The sequence below is a fragment of the Gavialis gangeticus genome, unplaced genomic scaffold (assembly GCF_001723915.1).
Source record: "Gavialis gangeticus isolate Ggan-Ray unplaced genomic scaffold, GavGan_comp1, whole genome shotgun sequence".
NCBI classification, from domain to species: Eukaryota; Metazoa; Chordata; order Crocodylia; family Gavialidae; genus Gavialis; species Gavialis gangeticus.
Window position 1 is genome coordinate 157,150,823 of NW_017729024.1, and position 20,972 is coordinate 157,171,794.

A 20,972-nucleotide genomic window follows, 5' to 3' on the forward strand; every position below is an offset into this window, starting at 1 on the left:
ATGGAGAATTCAATTAACACGCTTCATAAAGAAAAATCAATTCACTACAAAGATATCTAGAGATCAGGCCCTGGAATAGACTCCCCTCAGTGGTGGTGCAAGCACCTACTCTGGATACTTTCAAAAAACACTTGGATGCCTAGCTTGCTGGGATCATTTGATCCCTGCTGACTTCCTTTCCTTTGGGCAGGGGTCTGGACCTGATGATCTTGTGAGGTCCCTTCCAGCCCTAATGTCTACAAAATCTGTATCTCAAAGCATGTGACCTCCTCCTATTCTGTTCACTGGATAGATTAATATTTATTTATTACCCTGGAACATATACAGATTCAATAAAAGGAACCAAATTAAGCAGCCATTACAGCTTTTTCCCGTATTCAGTGCAGTATTAATCATGACTGTGGCCACCTGAATTTAACAAAGGACTATGTTTAAAAGTCAAGTTCTGAAATACATTTGATGTTCAAATTCTGTATCTAACAGGATTTGGCCCTATAATTAAACATACAACAACATCCCCTGTGCCAGACATTTAAACCTGGCAGATGGAAAAATACAGACTTAAGGCAGTCTCTCTTCTCTTTTTTCCATGTTCTCAGGAATATGGTATCAGTGATTTATACAGAGTACAAGCAGGACAGAAAGGTTGGCAGGCAACAAATCTAATAGACTTGAGGAACTACTTCCAGGTTACTTATATCACCACTTTTTATCTCCACTATTTTATATCTCCACTTGTATCTCCATTTTCCATACTGTTTGCAACACCTTATGGCACAGGTTCTACCGAGCTCCACAACTGTGGAGTGTATCATGGTTCTGTTGTTCAGCTCTGAGTCACACATGGCAAAATCCAGTATTTATTTTAGCTGAGGCTGATTGTTAAGGCAACAGTGTGTGGAATGCTCAGGGCTGGGAATGAATCTACCTGGGCCCCGAGAGACAATATAGATTAAGGATCAGAAAACTTTAGAAAGATTTTAAGCTATATATATATAAATTCCATAAGTTCTCACTCTATCGTGAAATTACTCTCTCTGCTTCCATGATCTTATTCTTTTCAGTGTCTGCTTCCCAGGCTGCTTTGATATTGCACATAAGTCTGGCCATTTTATCTAGACCACACAGAGCAACTGTTTATATGTTTCACACTAATAATTTTTTTTAATTCCAAATACAAAACTATGACGAAAACAAAGATGACGAACTGGAGTATGGGATGGAGAGTCAGGAAGTAGAGGGTTTGTTTTTCCTGTCTTGTTGCTGATCTACTGTGCACCCTTGAGCAAATCTATTCGGACTGTAATCCTATTGAAACAGAAGTGCCCAAAGGATAGATGCAATATGGATATACAACATACTCATTATGCACGCCTCCACTTCCTCATCTGTATAATGTAGATAATAATGTAATTCTTCCATATAAAGTTGTAGAATTTAGTCACTAACAGGTTTCAAGCCCATTAGGAACCAAAGAAGGAAGACTATGTTAAGTTTGTTGGTGAAGAAACACATTTGCTAACACAGCCTTCAAGAATAAAGCTCAATTAAGAGGCCCCTCATGGTCTGCAGAGGAAGACTTTTTCTGTTAAGAATTCTGATAAAAATCTGATTTTCCCCACTTTTCCTACAGCAATTGCTGATGATATCTCTGGGCAAAATGTTCATTGTTGTTGAGTTCTGAGGACTTATCTTCAAGGTGTATTTGAAGTGCAAACTTAAAGGTCAGGTTTATACTACAGATTTCTACTGGCATAACTGCATCAATTGGGTGTGTGAAGAGATGCAAACCCAACAAACAGCTGTGACAAAAGAAGCTGTTAATGTAAAAAGAGTTATATCATCAACAACACTGGCCTTTTACCAGTACAGCTTCTTTCAAACATGGAAAGTAGCTTATGTATACCAATATAAAGCATCACTTTGCTTCTATATTCATGTCTATGAGGAACATTTTGCCAGTAGTGTGTGCTAGTATTCCCATTCAACTGGTGTACAGGCCTTCAGAAAAATACTGTACAAAAAACCCCACAGACCTCCCACCTCAACTCAAAAACAGAATGCAGCCTTTTGATTGTTCACTTGGAAGAAAATAATCCTATTGTTTTTATTTGACATAGATAAAGAACCTCATAACATTGCACTTACCTACATCAGCACCGCTTAGAGCCTTCCCTAGTGGCCAGGGTCTCATATCAATTATCCTCCCATTGACAATGAGTGACTGAACACAGCCCTGAAAGCCACGATTGGTTCCTGCTGCTCTGACCAACCAATATGCACTAGGAGCACCACCAAGATAGAAAGGTGTCCGGAATGTGATTTTACTGTACTGGCCCTAGAAGGGAAAACAGAGCTGCTGAATCGCATAAAACCACATGCGATGCATATCATAAGCTAATAAAGGCTCATTAAGTGATACTAGATAATAACATCTTTTTTCCTCCATGAAGAACAGTCTTTGACTGTTCACTGGGTGTTCTTTCACACCATCCATCCCTCCTCCTACAATATTACCATTCTAAACATTACTTTTTATGTCTATTTCTTGTCTTGAGATTTTGGATTCATTAAGGTAAAAAAAAAGTTATGTTTTTTTAGACTGTGGAACCACAAGGCTTCCTTTGCCTTAAAGCTGTTCCTTCCTTTGTATCTGTCAGTAAGTCTCCAAGGTGCCACTCTGCCCTACCTGCTCTGCCTTATCTTCCTCTGTTTGTCTATTACACTTTAAGTTCCATGTGGCACATGGACAACTCTGAGGAAACCATTGGTATTCAATAATACTAACAACAACAAAAATACCCTAAACAATTGTATAAATTGTATAAGTAAAGTCAGGGCAACGATGCCTATTTTTGCCAGGGATAAATTATCTTAGGTCTGGTCTGCATTAGAAAATACTATTGGTATAACTATGCTACATAGGAAGTAAGCAAGGAATAGAGGACTGAAATGAATCTCCTGAATCACTGAATCTAATCCCCTGTAATTGCAGGCAGTCACATCATGTAATCCTTTCCATAAACTAATCATCTTAGTCAGGGCTTTTTTTCCCTTCTTACTCCACGAAGGCTGTTCCAGAACCTCACTTCTCAAATAGTTAAATTCTTGTTCTAAGTCCCAGCCTACATTTATTGATATCCTGTTTATAAACCATGTGTTCTTCTTGTGCAGCATATTCTTTTCTAGTTTAAATAGTTCTCCTCCCTTCCTGGCATACATATCCAAATCTATTCATAGAAAACAATCATATTCCCTCTCTGCCATTTTTTCCTAGGCTAAGGAAGGCAAAGTATCTTAGGGTACATCTACACTGCATACTTCAGGGCAGTGTTGAGATACTTGAAATAGCACTATACAAGCTGAGTAAATTGACCCATGTACTATTGTGCTACTGTGACTATAGCTAGCCTGAACATTTCTATGCCACTCTAGAACATACAATGTGCACATACCCTCCATCTCCTCTTGTAGAATGGATCTTCCGTTTCCCTAGTCATTCTACTAGTCCTTTCTGCACCTCCTGGTCTAACCAGTGCCTTGCACAACACTTCAATGGATTTGCTAAAAATACATCAACTGATACATCATAAGACTGTATTTGCCTTTTTCATATTCCCATCACATTGATACGGCTCACAATCAACCTTGCATCAATTAGAACATTGGTTGGCAACTTATGGCCCATGGGCCAGATCCAGTCTGCAGACATGGGGCTTTGGCAGCATCTGTGGCATTTGGTGGTGGAGAAGGGGGGTCTTCTGCAGGCCCTTTCCCCATGCCATCATGGGAATGAATAATGGCTACGGGTGCTTTCCATGTGCTGCCAGGGAGACAAGCAGTGATGACAGCACGGTCCTAGTGTTCACCCCCAACCTTCAACTTGGGGTTGGTCATTATGACCCAGAAAATGTTGAATACTCCTGAATTAGGACACAGAGCTCCTCCTTCTCTTCAGCTGTTTCCAACTGATGAGCTTTTAATTAATAACATAAATTCTTGCTATTACTCACATAACTTCACACAATGCATGTCTACACATGCAATTAATTTGCATGAATAAACTCCAGAACTTATTGCGCCTCGGAGTTTATTCACATGCAGCATGTTGAGCCATGTCAGATCAGCCCCAGCTGGCAGAAGACCGGCGGGGTCCACCTACCAGCCCAGGGCCACTCTTCCCTGGCTTAATGTGTTGTGGAAGGACTGGCTGGGGAATAAAGGGTGCTTCAGTGTGAAGCTAGCCAACACGCAGCCCCCACACTGAAACACCCTCGTGCCCCAGCCAGCTAAGGCATCATCTACGCATGTGCTGCTGTGGAATTGTTAACTCCACAGCAGGATAGTACTTGTATTTACCAACAGTATCCTGCAGCAGAGTAAATTAATTTACTCCGGCCTAATAGGGGCATGTGTAGTTGTGCAACATTTACTGCGCAGTTAATTGGTCAACTGTGCAGTAAACATCTCGTGTAGATGCACCTACTTTATATTATTACATCTCATCCCACTTCTAGTACTTCAGTCCTCAGGGTTACTTTTTCTCTCAGTACACTATTCCAATTCTTCTCTGTAGTGATAAAAGGCATAGCTAGAAATTTCAGTGCCCTGGGCAGAGATGTTATGGAGCCCTGGAGAGTGAGGATGGGGGTGAAGGGAGTCTCTGTCTGTATGTTCCCGTCTCCCAGCAAATCCCAGTGTTCTCTTCCTGACCCTGTGCTCCCAGGGTCCCTGCTTGTATCTTTATTCTGAGCATCAAGTGGGGTGGTGGGGAACAGCACTCACCTCCATGCTCCCCCTGCCAGCCAAATGTAGCCCAGAGGGCAGGGAAAGGTGTCACTCCCTAAGCCCTGCATTGTTCCAAACTAACCAAAGGCTGAGAGGGAGCACTCCCATGGCCCATGGCAGAACAGCTGCTTGAATAGCTGCTGGGAATGCCACTTGGCCCCATGCAGCCAGTCACCGCAGGAAGACAGAGAGTCTGGAAACATGTTATCCCCCAACATTGTCCCAAGACTAACAAGCAGTTGGGCTGGTACTGTTGGGTCCACTAAATCAGTGCCCAGGACTGGTGCCCTAGATTCTTACCAATCTGTTGACAAAAGGTGTGATTTTTTGCTGACATAGGTATGCTGGTAAAATCAATAGTATAAGTATAGTTCTACATGTATAACATGCTTTATACCAATATAATTTAGTTTAGAAGTCCCAAGTGGAAATAAATTATGCCAGTACACATATTTTTTTACTGGTATACAAGCACTATGCTAGGGAGTAGTTTTCAATGTATCTATTCCATCATAGCTAAAGTAAAAAACCTTTTAATTGTAGACAGACCCCTGGGGGGGTTGTAATGAAATACCACTCTCAAAGCTTATAAATACATCCCAAATACCATATCTCATGGAATAACATCCAGAAATGACCCAAAATGGCTCCATTATGATGGAATGCTATGGTGTGTGCGAGTGGTGGCTGTCATGGAAGAGCAGAAGTAGAGATGAGATAGCTAAACTGTCCTTGCCAGCTACCTTAATTTTTCTTTTGTTATGCTTCCTGTCATAAAGGAACCAAGTCAAGACATCTTGGTTGTAATAGTACCTCTTGTCTGTGTCATCTGACATCACTCCAGATAACTGTGGTATTAGGGCAGAATTTGACTCTATATCACTAGCTGCATGACAACTGCTCATACTATACTCTTAACTGCATCTTTCTATTATTTTCTTTTTAATCCATTCCTAGATATTTTAATACTCTTTCATAATGCCATGTACTTTCTACTAAGACTATTTATTTTTAATTTTATTTCATTAAAATACTACTGTGTTTTACCCCATTGTCCCTGAGGCCCTTGGATGGTTATATTTGTGTGTACAGTCTCTTTCCCAGCTAGGCAGCAGGAGCAGAGCTGGGATCTGTGAGACCTAGACAGGAAAGACATAGCAGAGAGCAGCAATTGCCCCAGTGAGACATCTATAAGAAGCACACATGTGGTATACTGGCAGGAAGGTAGCTGGCCAATAGGATGATACAATGAGATAGTCAAGGCCTTTTAAATATTCAGTGCATAGATATTTTTCTGTCTTGGTTGAATTATGTGACTACCAATCTGGCAGAACTTTGTATAAGTTGTTTCTTGTCCCTTTAAATGTCCCATTGCTGGTAAAGACATGGCACTTTTACATATTTAATTCAAACTGTTCTCTCATAACACTGTCACTGGCAGGAACAAATACCATCAAAATGTACAGACAGCCATGGCTGAACCCTAGGTACAGAATTACTTACCTGAGATTTACCTGTGACTGGAGTGTCCTCATCCAGTTTAAGCCATCCATTCAGTCCATCTCTGAACACAGTGACACTGTGCCAGTTGCCCAATTTGATTTTGTTTTCACTCATGATGACTGCAACCCCAGTGCCACAATTGAACCTGCAAGAGAAATAAATAACGTAATCTTTTTTCCACATTAAAAAGAGTCTTTTCTCTTCTGAAAGCCTCTTTGTTGCTCCTTTCATGTTAAAAAGCTATATAAAAATTTGATAAATGACCAACATCTGGTCTGTTTTAGTGAAGATAAAGTATCTTTTAAAGTTCTAAACTTTTTAAATTCGGTTTTTGTCTACTATGGAGAAGATTTTGCATCCTCTGGCAATACAGAGTATATTGTGAAGCCTGCAGACTATTTGAAATGGCTTCAAGATGCAGAGTATTAGAATCTGAGTTACTGCGATCACAGTAATTTCTCTTGGGAATTTTCCTAGCTCTCTGGTGAGAGCCAGTACTATATTAATAATACTGGGAAACTCAAATCTTTCAATGCTGATTGACAAGGAGGCCTCAACAGCAGCCCATACAAAGCTGAACATGTCCAGAATGTGAAAGAGAACAGAAACAGCATCAAGATATATCATTCCCTTTTATTTTACCACATCTTTATAGCAATTTTCCCCAGAAATTATCTCAAATGATGCTTGTATATGGAGCACAGCAATCTATGACTCTTTTCTTTCTCTTTAGTGTGCCTCCATCTCCCTGCCCCCGGTCCCAGCTTCGATCTCTGCAGAGAAATAAACTGTGCTCCCAACTAGATGCCCTTTTTAATACATGTTCTTGAGGTTATATTCATTGTGAAGTAAAGAAACTAATTGTAGGCCACTAAATAGAGTATAAACTCATACAGCATTGTGGCCCACGGACTTTTGTGCCCTTGATAAACTATAACAAATGTTCATTTTATGAAGAAAACCTTAGCAGATTCTTCTTTTATGAAGAAATCCTCACCCATAGGCTGAGCTGCCTGACTTTTACTGACTGAGCTGGGGGAAACTTCTGTTAGGCAATTATAAGACCTTCAGATCCCCTTTCCTTTCCTCTGCTCATAAGAGTTGGAGGTGGGGGTGGAGATCTCACCTCTGGAAGGGCAGTAACGTTTGTTACCTTACCTGAAGTGAACATTGGACCGGATTATTGCCAGTGACATGAAATCACCGTGTCCATGTTCGTTCTCTCCACAATACAGCAGCAAACCGTCCTCTGCTTCAGCCTGTGATCACAGTATCAACATGGAAAGACAAAGTTCAGCCTCACTTCCAGAAAGTAAATGCAGCAATGGCAATAGAGCAGGAACTAATCATCTGTTTTAGAGACGGACAAATCTTCTGGACAGAATTTTCACTTGCAAACTGAAAATTTGGTGTCTCAATTCCAAATCCCATATGGATATAACCTCAAAAAATCAGTTTTATGAGAATTCTTCAGCTTTTGACACATCTTTTCTATTTAAACTATCACAGTATGAAGGAACAGGTATGCACATTCTTACATGGAAAGCACTGGGCAGCCTTAACAATAGGTGGCACTACCAGTGTGTCCATAATAAATAGCACAAATGAATGAACATAGAAAAAGCACTACTAAATCATACTAGTGGTATAAGTGATCTTGCCATCGCTGGCTGGTATCTATTATTTCAGTGAAAGAAAACAACCCATAATGATATATACATAGTAGAAGAAGGAGCAAATAACATTTTGATCTTTACAGATTATCATAATTTGTAAAAGCAAGAGACTGCTATTCCTCTGCGAAATGAGAAGATCAGAGGTCCATAAGTAGCTTGCATGATACAAGACACTTTTGAATAGATGGAAATTTACAAAAAAGTTCAGCCATATTTCAGGCTGAGGTTCACTTATTTAATCAGAACTCTCTCAAGGTAGTGTCATCACTAATTTGCAACTCCTCAACACTTATTTCCAGGACCTTTACTAAACACAGATGACAAACAATGTGAGGGGAAAAAAATCTTAGGTTGAGTTTATCAAATGCATTTTTATTTGTGGGATGTGAACCCATATTTTAAGAGGACTGTGGATAAACCCACTTCAATATCAATCTTGCAGCATAAAATATTGACATTAATTACCATTCCATTGTGCATTTCTCCCACCTGTGTAAAGAAATAACATTAAAAGATGGCTTCTGAGTTTGAGATTGCTTAAACTTACTCTGAATTCAAGGGTAATTTGGAACTTCTGATAGGAATTTTTCAGTGGTTCAAAGGTGATGTATGAATAGCCAGAGAACTGAGGATACTGGATGATAATATCTGGAAGGCAAAGAAAAGAGCTTGTTGTTGAGCAGTTTTATCCAATATAAAATCAATATATACATTTAGCACTAGATAACATCAGGTGAAAATGCAAAATAGAGCTCCTCTAGAGACAACTATTAGTCAGCAACTGTGAACAACCAGTTAACCTGTTCTTTCTTCTCCCCCTCCAAATTCCCTTTCAGAACTAATGCCCTGGTTAAGACTCTGGTGCACAGTCTTAACCAGATTCAGAAGTCTCCAGGTCTCATCAGTGGCTTCAGTAAAGTTTCCTCCAGAATTTTGCTGGGATTACTGACACAGAACTTGGCTAGTCTTAATTCTTCTTGTTAAATGTTAAACACAGAAAGAACAAGGCATTTTTCTTTTTCAAGAAGCATAACAGCATATGTTGGAAATATATATCAGGCCAGATCCCTGGCTGTTTAGGGTTAGCTTTGCAGTGAAAAGCTGCTCTAAAGCTGGTACATCTAGACAGAGTTCTTGGTGGTTCAGACTAGCATAACAACTCATAGAAAACGACCATGTCCTTCTGACTAACTTAAGGGTACGGCTCAGAGGAAAAAGTATGGCCATGACATTCCTACATCCTGGCTATCCCATAATGCTTGTTGACAGCTGGTATGTCAGCTCTCAGACATCTCTCATTTATGTCAACCCAGAAGATGGCAGATCTAAGACTGCAAAGAACTCACTTGAAATCTCTTCCCCTAGAGCTCGTGAAGGATTCTCAACCACCTCTCAGGAGAGGGATATATTCTCTGTATGAGTAATAAAGCTAATGTGAAAGAAGGAATAGAGGGTCCAACTTTTCTTGATTACTTGTGTTCTGTGTGGATTTTTCATTCTCATTTGTACATAGGTGCAATTACATGAATTACACAAGTTTTATAGCCATAGTACAAAGAAACAAAATAAATGTTAGACTGGGGCTAACAGAGCTGTCATATAAAACTGAGCAAGGCTAAAGCACAGATCAATTAACTGATGAAAACTCAATCACAATAAGCATTGGCCATAAATAGGCTTGATTATATTAGTGGTCCTCCAAAGAGAACTATAAGACTGACAAGAATAAAGGGGAAGATGCATGTCTCCAGGCTGTTTAGCACACCATTTAATATGCAGTGCTGACAGCTAAAGAGAAGTTCACTTCTGCGCAGTATTAGTGCATGGTGCCGATGAAGAAACCAAGGAATAAATGCTCCATTAAAAGTATTGATTCAAGACTCCAATTACCATATCCAGCCCCACCAGTTCTATATAATTATGTAATGTTAATGAGAAATGCTTAACATTGCAGGCTCAGGGAGTAAGGACAAAAATTGCATCTATAGGAGGCTCCTTCTTCTGTCATAACAGTTGCTTTGCAAAACAAAATTCTCTTTCCCCAAGAATTGTTGCTATTTACTGAAGTAAAAGCAAACGTAATCAACTAACTCGTGCAACACACTATGCCATGACTCCAGAAGTGACACCTGTATAAGAAATCTGCAGCCAAATCTTGCACACAAAGTACTCTATTGTGGTGTTTCAAGAGAAAGAAGCTCAAAGTCTTGGCTTTGTCTATAGTAGGCTGCTTCTGATCCAAGAACTTCTGCCAGCAGACACCAGCTGACACAGAAGCCACCAGAGTGTTTTCAATCTGCACAGCTTCTGGCAGTTCTGCATGAGTCCATTACAGCAGCAGGGAAAAGTGTACCGCTCGCCATGAGAGCTCAACAGGGAAAAGTGTGCCACCTCCCATGAGAGCTCTTAATTCACATTTGATAGCACAACCCAAGTGCTAGTGGTAAAATTCTGTAGTGTGGACCAGGCTATCATCCAGTTCCATGAAACTGAACAAGTAATGATAACAGTATTTACCACTGACAGTATATAGCACTTTCCACATCCAAAAATAAATACATGTTAACCATGTGGATGGTAAGTACTGCTGCCAAATGTGCCAGACTAGAGGTTACAATGATGTCAATTTATGGATTTAATTTTTGACTTGTGGGCACCCATTTGTTTGTGACCTTTCTCTGGAACTGTGAAAGCTGGTTTTGTTAGAAAGAACTTGGCACTTGGTGGGAAAGCTGTGTCTGGACAGCTGTGACAAAGTCATCAAGGGTCATTATCTCTGAATGACTCTCCCTTAGTGAAACAATGAGGAGACTACCCATAGTACCCCAATTATGGATGTACTCTCTATAGAGAAGCCTGCTGTTGGTGAGGAAGGGAGCTGGTTAGGGAACCAGATGATTGCTCGGGTCACTAAATGAAAACATTCTCTCTGTTTCTTAAAAGTCACTCCTCCATGCCTGGTGTGGTAGAAGGGAGGGAAGCAAGGCAGCTGGTGTCTGAATGGAGGGAGAAGCTGCTCTTACATTTAGGGCCCTGATGATACCAATCTGCATTTAAATTAAAGTATTTTTGTTGGTTTGCTATGAAACTTCAGATAACCCAAGAACAAAAGAGAAATCTAACTCCAAGCAGTTCATCAGTTTACATTAGTTGCAACATCATGGCAGAGGCTGCACATCATTATCAACATGCAAGCAACATGAGCTGCCAAACTCGTAAATCTTGACCAGTCTCCCAAAGCGAAACTCGAGCTGGGAGCCAGTTAGAGAAACAATTCCGCAGACCCATCAATGCTTATTATATATTGTAATCCTACCTTCTGTGCATGTCTCTCCTCCTTTTCCCAGGTTACAATGACATCGAGTAGCACCCAGATCATAATCATCGACACAGAAGCTGTCAGCAGAGCAGACGGTTTCATCACAGGAAAGATCAAAGTGCTGTACTGCTGAAGCTGGGCCAGTCCTTCTTGTTGCCTTTATGGTAGTAGCGCTAGTTGTTGTTGTGGGAGTGGGACGTGTAGTTGTTGCCACTGAAGTAATAGGACGTGAGGTGGTTGTAATTAGCCTGGGAAGGAGCCTTGAATTAGATCCTGGAGAGACCTTGGTTTCAACCAAAAACTTCCTGTTGCCTCCTTTGATACCAGGAAGTGGTCTGAGCTAAAGTAAGATGAAAGAGAATTAAGTTCAATACATATAAAAGCTAAAAAATAATCATATTACATAGAAATAAAAACTACATCTCTTAGGAAGTCTGTCTGAGGAAACAAGTTAATCCTAAATGAAGAGAACAGCAGAAACAAAGTACTTCTACCGTATCTGTGTACATATGATTATATGCAAGTTTTCCAACAGAAGCAAATACAAAATTCTTCTAAAACAATCAACAAAAGAGCCAAAGTGGAACCTTTGACTTTACCTCTTCAATGTAAATGTCGTAGTCTGAATCATCAATTTCAAATCCATCATCATCACTGCTTACAGTATCTGTGCTATATCGATGCCCGTAGCTGCCACTTCCTAACTCCCCTGAACCTGTAGAGACATAGGTGGCCAATTCAGTTCACATATATTTTTTCCTTTCAGCTCACAGCTACAACTTCCACAGCAGCTTAAGCTTGAACTAAGAATACAGGTGGTGCTGGCATTCATTTTAAATCATTACTCAATACTTCAGCCTCAGTGTGGAACATTTACCATAGAGTTACTACGTAAAAAAAAACAAAAGTAAGAAACAATATGATGCTGTACTATGATTATCTCTTTCAAGGTGGACCCTACATTAATATTGTTTCACAGACCAAATGCTTCCTAATTGTTACTACATGGTCTATTACTCAGCGTACTGGGGGCTTAAAAACATTCTTGTAGCAACACTTTACATGGAAGAATTTAAGTTTTAATATATTTAGGGTGGTGCTAAACAAACAGTGAGGCTCTTACAGGTTATTTTAGCCAACAATAATGAACAGAAATGGCATTGCATGCTAGATCCCATGCCATCTTTCAGGTACACTAAGTGAACTTTGGCACCTATGCATGCTTCTGTTCCACCCTGAAAAACCATTAACGCAAAAGGTAGAAGGGTCCTTTTCCTCCTTCCCATTACCTCCTGTGACTTAGGGCTTTGTTGCATGGAACGCTTAGCATGTGTTTTTTATCTGAGACGCAGGAAGTACTGGCATATTAAAGGTTTAGAACATGTTCTGAGCAGTCACATGGTAATGCTTACTATGATCACTGCTCACTCAGGACAGCTGGAAAAGGCTGGCTGTACCCTCTGCCCTAATACTGACCCCAGTGCTGGGCACCACAGCTCGCACATCTGGCCATGAGAACATGCTGTCACCATGCTGGGAACTTAAACCCTCTCCACTGTGTGCCCAGCACTACCTAGCTAAGGAGCACCCTGGCACCAGGTCTTTGCTGCTGGTGGCAAGTGGAAAGAAGCACATGGAGCTGAGTCTGGATGAGGGTAGTGTTCCTGCTGCTGGATCTGTGGGGTATCACATCTCTGATGCTGGCAAAGAAAGATATGGGGGCTGGTTCAAGACTGGTGCAGTGATGGCAGGGGCCACAGACCAACAATCAGCTGATTGTTGATCCCAGTCTTGAGCTGGTTCAAGATTCTTGTGACAATCAATGACCTGTGTTTGCATCACCTTCAAAAAATGGTCCGACAATAGCTGAACATGTATTACTTAATATGATCTGGAGCTACTCCTTGATAGCACCTAGCATATGTTTTACTGTTTGAACTCATGGATGCCCTGGTTTTAAGTGCAGTTAATAAAAGTCCTAAAAAGAATGTGCAACATGGCCCTTAGTCCTAAGGATAAAATGATGGCCTGCTACAAAAGCAAAGGGAATAATGCTTTTTAAAGACTTGAGCAGGATGGAATAGGTTCACTTGCGTGGAACAAAGCCCTTAAGAACACCTCTAAATATCCCCGCATTTTCAGCAACGGTTTAAATTAGGGGCATCTAACTGATAGCTGACAGGTCATATGTGGTTCATGAGTACTTAACATGAGGCCTACAAGACAAGTGGCCACTGCTCCAGCTGGCACACAGCAAGTAAGGGCCTGCAAGTCTCCAGGTGGCCCATGCTGTATGCTGGTGTTAAAGGCAGTCCCCTGACCACAGCATTTGAACAACACTGGTTTAAAATATGTGAAAAACAATAAACCAAAGTATTTGGTTTTGTGCTTTCCATAACATAATAACTTTGCACAAGTAACTGGTTCCATGGCATTTTATATGTAGTCTTCTGCACACACCTGCCATGCCAGGTATGGTGCTAAGTGATCATTGAAACTAGTCTTACCATGACTTGCTTTGCCAGCTGTGTGGGCTGAACACATCTGCCTGCTGATTTCAGCTTTTCAGAGCTGCATGTGCCATCTCTGTACGTCAAGATGTAATTCCTGTTACGAAGTGAATGGGTGCAAAGCCTCTCTAGCCAAAGAACACCTCCTGAAGGACAGGACAGGACCAGGGCAGTCAACCACTTAAAAGAAAACCCTACCATTTTACAGCACTGAGTCCTTCACTACCACCACTGAGAAAAGTGATGGAACTAATAAAAGATGGCAAGGCTGACTGGACTTGCTGAAGGCACAGTGTAAGCATAAGGACTCAGGATTATCAGGCTATTTGTGCTTATCTGACTGGCTGACATCTCTTACTGCAATAGGGGAAAAATCTCAGTGACCTACAGCCAGGAACAGAAGTGCATGTATAAGTGCTAAGGTGTGCAGACAATAACTGCACAAGTGGAGGTGCACTGTCTGTCTTTTGCTTTTTCTTCCACTGCCACAACTGCAACCCAGGCATTTTTGCTGCAGACAGTTATGAAAGCCAACATGTGTGCTCCAGGTATATGCACTTGTTGCTCTTTTGCTAAACAGATTCACACTACACTACGTGCTGCCAGTTTTACCTGTGGATGGGATCCATTATATTAGCACACAGCACAATTAGGAAGCATTTTGACAAAGATAATGAGGCATCTGTTCTTTCAGCCAAAACAATCTGCCATTCCATTATAAAAAAGCTGCAAGACTTTTTTTTAATCCTGTGCTATCCATACATATCGAACATAACATAAGATGGCATATGAGCCTCATGTTAACTGGAAGTATCTGACATAAATTACAGATTAACCGTGGAGTTCTAGAGTTTAAAATATAACCTAAACTCTAAATATTTTGGTAAAGCTTCAAGGCTAACTGGCCCTCTACGAGCTCTCCATGTAAACTACTGAAAGGATTGGAGTGGCCTTGGATTCACATTGCTTTCAGTGCCTGTATATGCATAGGTAATGATGACTGCAGTTAAAGAGAGAGACAGTAGAGATTGGTCCCAATCCCACTTTCATGTGGAGGAGACAAGTAGTACAATTAGGTAGTTATGCTGCTTTCATCTCAGGAAAAGATTAAAAGATGAATGGCCCTCTTCCACACGTCAACAGTTATGGCAAATTGTATTTCATGAAATGTATGCGTTTCCAGAACAGACTCTCACAGTGTGCAAAAAAATAAGGAAAATAAGAATAGCCACAACAGTGACATTATCATTTAAACCTGCAGATTATTGAAGAGTGGTTTGAATGAAATTGAGCCAATATTCTCACCAGCTCACAGTGGATGGAGGAAAGCTCAGCCCACAAGAATACCTTAGCCTTTATGTCAACTCTTTAATATCACCAGGGGCTGATATACTCTCTAAGAAAGGTGTTTATGTGCTTTCTCTGTCAAAGCCAACCTAATTCTTTCAGTTAATAGCTCTGATTTGTTGATTGGAACACAGGCCAGGAAGCTGGGGACCAAGAAGTGGAAAGGAATAAAACATGGATCTATAGGACTATACAAGACTGGTGATGTGACAAGTAAAGCATAATCAGATCTCTGACGTAAAATATGGAACATGAATTTTCTAATTCTGAGGTAAAACACCAGAAGTCATATTTGTTAAAGGCCAGATCCACCATGTCCAATCCTTTTATCAAGCAGATTTTCCTCTGATTTTAACTGGATTTTCAGTTGAGTATGGGTGGTTGCACCTGACTGCTAAAAAAGCTAGAGCAGGGAAAGCAATCTTCTTCCTGATACCATAGCTATGACAAAATGTTAAAAGCCCAAATCTGTCCCCATATATGTAAGCCATATATGATTTTGAGTCCAGGTCAGCTTGACACTAATGAACTCCCCCAACTTCAATGGAGTTACTACTGAATGGCACACTCCAAATGAAAACATAATTAGCCCACTAAATTAAGGGAGATGGACAGCTCTGAGAGTAGAATTTGCCTTTTTTTCCATTAATTGAATGCTGACACAAAGCACTGAACAGAGGATTTTCACCTGCTATTTTAAACTAGACAATACCTCTTTGTCATTTTGAATTTTGCTGGCACAACATTCAAGCATGTGGACAGATAAAAGATGTGTTTCATATAACTGAGGCCTTTCTTCAGAGGATTTTGGGCTAGTATAGTGGCTGTCATTTTATTAAATGGGACGATGTGTAAATTTGGCATTTCTGGGACAGAAACATCTTCAGAAGGTGTCCCCATATTCACAAACTTCTTAGGCTTTCTGAAATTCCTTCCTTCACCTATCTGACCCTCCTATACAGGACCAAATTATCTGGCAAATCTCCCAGTGATTAACAGGAGCCTGAGTGTGCTCCAGGATCAGAGCCAAACCTAGTTAAAGAAGCTGGAACTCAATTTTCAAGCTAAAATCATAAGGAAAAGTTGAAGAGCGTTTGTTCATATGGACATGAAAAGTTCAGTGAACAACTAAGTAGTTGCAGGCAGCACAAATGCAGTGTGACCCTCCTTGCTGACTTGCAAGAATTTATTCACTTGTAAGGACAAGAGCAAAACCTAGGAGGTATATCCTCATCTTGCTTTGTCTAGATTGGTATGGGTGAATATTCACGTCAGGATGAGACTCAGTGTTTTCATTTCATATTAGGTTGCATCATATTCCCTCTTGGGTCATATGATGTGACATGATTCCTACATACAACATGATGCAACATAAATAAAATAAGTAGAAAACAGGGAAGCTAAGTGCGTATTTTTAAAAGAACAAATGAAGTTCCTATGTCATAGGAACACTGCATAGCTCTAGTGGATAACTCACTGTATACTAGGTGGCAAATCAACAATAATTAGACGAAGTGGTGTTTTGCAAATACCAAAACAATGACTAGAAAGATTATAAGCATGCTATATCACATTAGTGCTTCAGTGTGCAAAGTGATGAAGCCAATTTACCAGCCCTGTAATCCTGTCCCATAATTAATTGGAAAGCCTGCAGGGAGTCATTAACATAAGACATCCTCTCTCCAAATAATCAGGGATTAAGTTGTGCTAAAGAAACCTGTTCAAAATAAATAGAAATCAGTACAAACTGTTGTTATTATCAGATAGGCAGCCACTGGGGTATTGATTGAAAGAAGAAGTACATTGCAAGTAGACTGCAAGATGCTGCAGAACAATTCTATTAAATGTAGATGTTTCAAGAATATCACCTTCATTCAGAGGAACACAGTTTTATCTACAAAACACATAGAAGCAGCTTTGTCTAACAATCAGGAGATGCCAGTCCTATTCCAGGTGATGTCTCACTCGCTGTGTGGCTTAGCTAAATCAGCTAGCATATCTCTGGCTATTCTTTTCCTATCTGTAAAATGGGAGTAATAATACTAATCTGTCTTTGAAAACTGTTTTGAGATCTTTGGTTCGTTACGAGTAGGAAGTATAATCTATTTACTTCTTTGAAGATGCACCAGTAGCATTTTGGGTCCTAATACTGGAAAGATTACCTCACTGCCCATGTCTGAGCTCAACTGATAAACTCAGGCTTACAAATTCCAGTTTTAAACATTTAGGAGGTTTTTTTAGGGAAAAAAAAACAAGCCGCTGATTTTGGAAACCTAAATGTGTGAGGAGACAACCCAAGATGGTTGGTAACTGAAAAAATTATGCACCCAGATGCACCCAGTTGGAAATACTTGTCCCTGGGAGGCAGAAGACAAGGTATTTTCAGTGAAAAACTCTGACTAGAATTAACTTCCTTTGCTGTCTGATCAAGTGAAGGGCTGTTGACCTTCAGGGCATAGTGCAAATCCCATCTGTTTTCCCAAGCCTTAGCAGAGAGGTGCAGGGTGCCTGAGAGCTGTAGGTGAGGCTATTTTGTTTATTTTATTCTTTGGGAGAGTGTATTATTTTTGTTTTTATTAAATTTGAAGTCTCTGGGTTTTAAGAAAATTTACCTATCTACCCAGAGACATTTCTAAAAGGTACATTTCATATGCAAGAAAAATAAATACACTGAATAATTGTTCAATGCAGTCCAATGCACGGAGTCTCTTAACATCTGATTAAGAAAACATGAAACAAAATTAACTAAAGTAATATTTGATAATGTCCTTTCAGAACAAAAATATAATCAAGAAAAGTCTATGGGAGAATCCACAAGTAGCTTCTCCCTTTTTCTCCTCTTTCCACATGGATCACTGTAACAGCAACCATTTTTGTTTGTTTTAAATCATTCTTTACGGGCAATCAGAGACAGATGTGCTATATGCAAAGATTTGGGGAGGCCTATCACATCAAGTGATGTGGTCAGGAGTGCTTCAGGGCAGAATTCTTCTTAGCCGGCAAATATAACAGTTTCCTGAACTGTCATGAAACATGTAATTGAGGATACTCTAATTAAATCACATTCATAACTAATGTACCTGGATCACTGACATTTCTCAGTGATATAAGCACCAGATCCAATGCTTATTAAAGTCAATGAGAGGATTTCCACTGATTTCACTGAATATTAGGTCAGCATTGCTAGGGTGCCTATGTGGAATAACTCAGAGTCTGACATCAAAGGCTGAATCCCATTTCCCCATTACATGCCTAAGTGCCATTCACGTACCCACATAAGTGCAATTTTTGGCACTTCTGCACACTTTGGGATTCTATTTCTACCTGCAGTGAAATAGGGTTACTCTGTGTGCATGCTTATCAAAGGGAGGGGAGGAGAGTGGAGGAGAAGAGCCCTCCCAATGTTTTGCACAGGGGTCAGGGCATTTGCCCAGACAGCAGACTCAAATTTTGTCTGGATGAAGTGAACCTAAACCCCAGATCTCTCACTTCCTAGGCAAATGCCGTAACTGCTAAGCTACTGGGCTGAAGGGTGAGAGGCTTGTCCTTTACTACCACCAAACACCATCTAGTTAAAGATTTTCTGTGTCAAACATTTTGAGACTTTGAGCAATAATTCAGGATTTGTGCCATGGCTTGCATGGAAATCACAACTCAGGATAATTAGGGTTTTTTTCAATTTTAGATTCCCAGACCAAACAACATATTAAACTGGAGTTAATGTTGCCTTTCTGTTTGCACTTTAAGTGTAAAAAGCATCACAAGACCACTGTACTTTTTTTCAGAAACAAATATTCCAAATCCAGGAAATACAAACTTAAGTGAAAGGGCCCAGCAATCTCCATTAATTATGTTAGGTGCAATGGGAAAGGATATTATGTGACAGTGGGAGTGTCTACATGAGATGATTACTGCGCAGTTGACTAATTAACTGTGCAATAAATGTCTCAGTAAATACAAGTCCTACTTAGCTGGGGAGAATTTTTGTGCACAGCAGTATACGTGTAGCAGGGGTACGAGGATACTTCAGTGCTAGGGCTGCCTACCAGCTAGGCCCATATTGAAGTGCCCTCCTGCCCCAACCAACCCCTCTGCAGCATGTTGAGGTCAGTTGGAGCAGCCCCAGACTGGCAAGCTGACCCCCCAGAGTCCCCTGCCAGCTGGGGCTGCTGCAACCCAGCTCAATGTGCTGTGGTCCAGACGCACATGTAGACATGTGCCTGGGAGCTTCCCAGGAGCAATAAACTGTGGAGCAATAAGCTGTGGACACATGTAGATGCACCCAGATACACCGACCTTTTACAACTCAAGATATTTCAGGAATTCTTGAGATATTTTGAGGTGGATGCCAGAAAGTTGAGGGAGGGTATGAAATAGAATATTGCTGCATAAACTTCCCTGTTTACTAGTACAAGAAAATATGACAAATTGCTTCTGCAATTAATACTTCTTCCTAGGACACAAGAGTTAAAGATAAAGATACTGCAGTATCAGACATGCCAATTTCCTGGGAATTAAATAGCCTTCCTTGTAATATTTGTAGAACTCTGTAGAGGATAGTATTTCATTTCAGCTGATTGGGTCAGAGAGGGTAACTATAGCTAGATGTGGTGTTAGAGGGAGACTGGTATTATATTACCTGCAGATCACTAGTCTGAATTCAGATCGAGCTTGCTGGATGCCCTTTTTAGACCTCTGTAACAAAGCTGAGTGCATATACACACACACAGACACACACTCTATAACTAGCTTTGTGCTGAGCAGGGCCAACAGCTAACTCTTTCATCACCTCCATCTTGTAGGTAAAGTCACTCTTTCTAACTTAATAACATTGTTTCTGCTCTTCTTTCCTGAACAACGGACTGTCAGTTTCATTATTTGAATTCCGTACACTAGAATATTATTCAGAAAGTACAGTATTACACAATAATTTGCATCAAGAGCTCACTCAAATGTCTTCTAGAATGACAGCCCACAGAGGAGAAGGAAAAATAGCTAGCTATGAGACAGATGCAATCATTACTACACACTCATTTAGGCAAACATTTAATTTGATAGTCTCAGAACAGAAGCAGGACATAGGAAATCCATCTCAATGGTTAAGACCCAGGACCAGAACAGAAAGCAAGCAAAGGTCAAGAGCTGAAGTCAGGGACCAGAAGGCAAGACCCAAACACCAAGAAGCACGAGAGGCTTGGGCCAATAGTCAAAGGCTTCAGTACTGACCAGTCAGGTGCCACAGGTAGCCTTAAATAGGGCCCCAGTGCACCTTTTGGCCAATCAGGTAGTATGGGCTAGGGAAAGACATGCAAAAAGCTGGAGCCTAAATTGATTCAATCTTTGCAGGTTAGTCTAACCTACCTAGGTTGAATCAGCTTGTAACTATGCAGACATCCCCTGTAGATTGAAGAAATGCAGGCACATGTCTGCAGTGGCACAGGCTAGAAGCTGGGGAGTGCTAGAGCAGCCCTCCCTACCCTTCTACAGTGCTGAGCTGAGGGGGCATGGCCAGACTCAGCAAGACACTCTGATTAGGGAGGGGTTCCCCTGCTGGTCAAGGGGGCAGCCAGCAGGGATTTACACAGCAGGGAGTTACACAGGGAACATTTATCACCCCATCAGCAAAACAAAAGGATCTCATTAGTTCAAGCTCTTCTTAAACAACTTTTTCTAAGGAAGAAAGAGGGATATTACCAGATACCTGTTGATTAGCTCCAAAGAGCCCTAAGCCGACACTGTCCTGTCTGCCTTTGTGCTGTCTCCCACAGCATGGACCCTAACCAGCATGTGATATGCTAGCTAATGCGGAGAGGTGTCTGTGTAAGGCAG

At 40.7% G+C, this 20,972-nt stretch overlaps 1 protein-coding gene across 1 annotated transcript in view; it reads right to left on the reverse strand.

The window, feature by feature from the left end:
• Positions 1–20,972, reverse strand: part of EGFLAM (EGF like, fibronectin type III and laminin G domains) — a 107,115-nt gene that overhangs the window by 40,831 nt on the left and 45,312 nt on the right. The window contains exons 8-13 of the mRNA XM_019518271.1: positions 11,886–12,001; positions 11,284–11,626; positions 8,515–8,615; positions 7,450–7,550; positions 6,292–6,436; positions 2,149–2,338 (exon numbers count right to left, since the gene is read on the reverse strand). Coding sequence (XP_019373816.1) covers positions 2,149–2,338; positions 6,292–6,436; positions 7,450–7,550; positions 8,515–8,615; positions 11,284–11,626; positions 11,886–12,001 — 996 coding nt within the window. The remainder of the gene's footprint in view (positions 1–2,148; positions 2,339–6,291; positions 6,437–7,449; positions 7,551–8,514; positions 8,616–11,283; positions 11,627–11,885; positions 12,002–20,972) is intronic.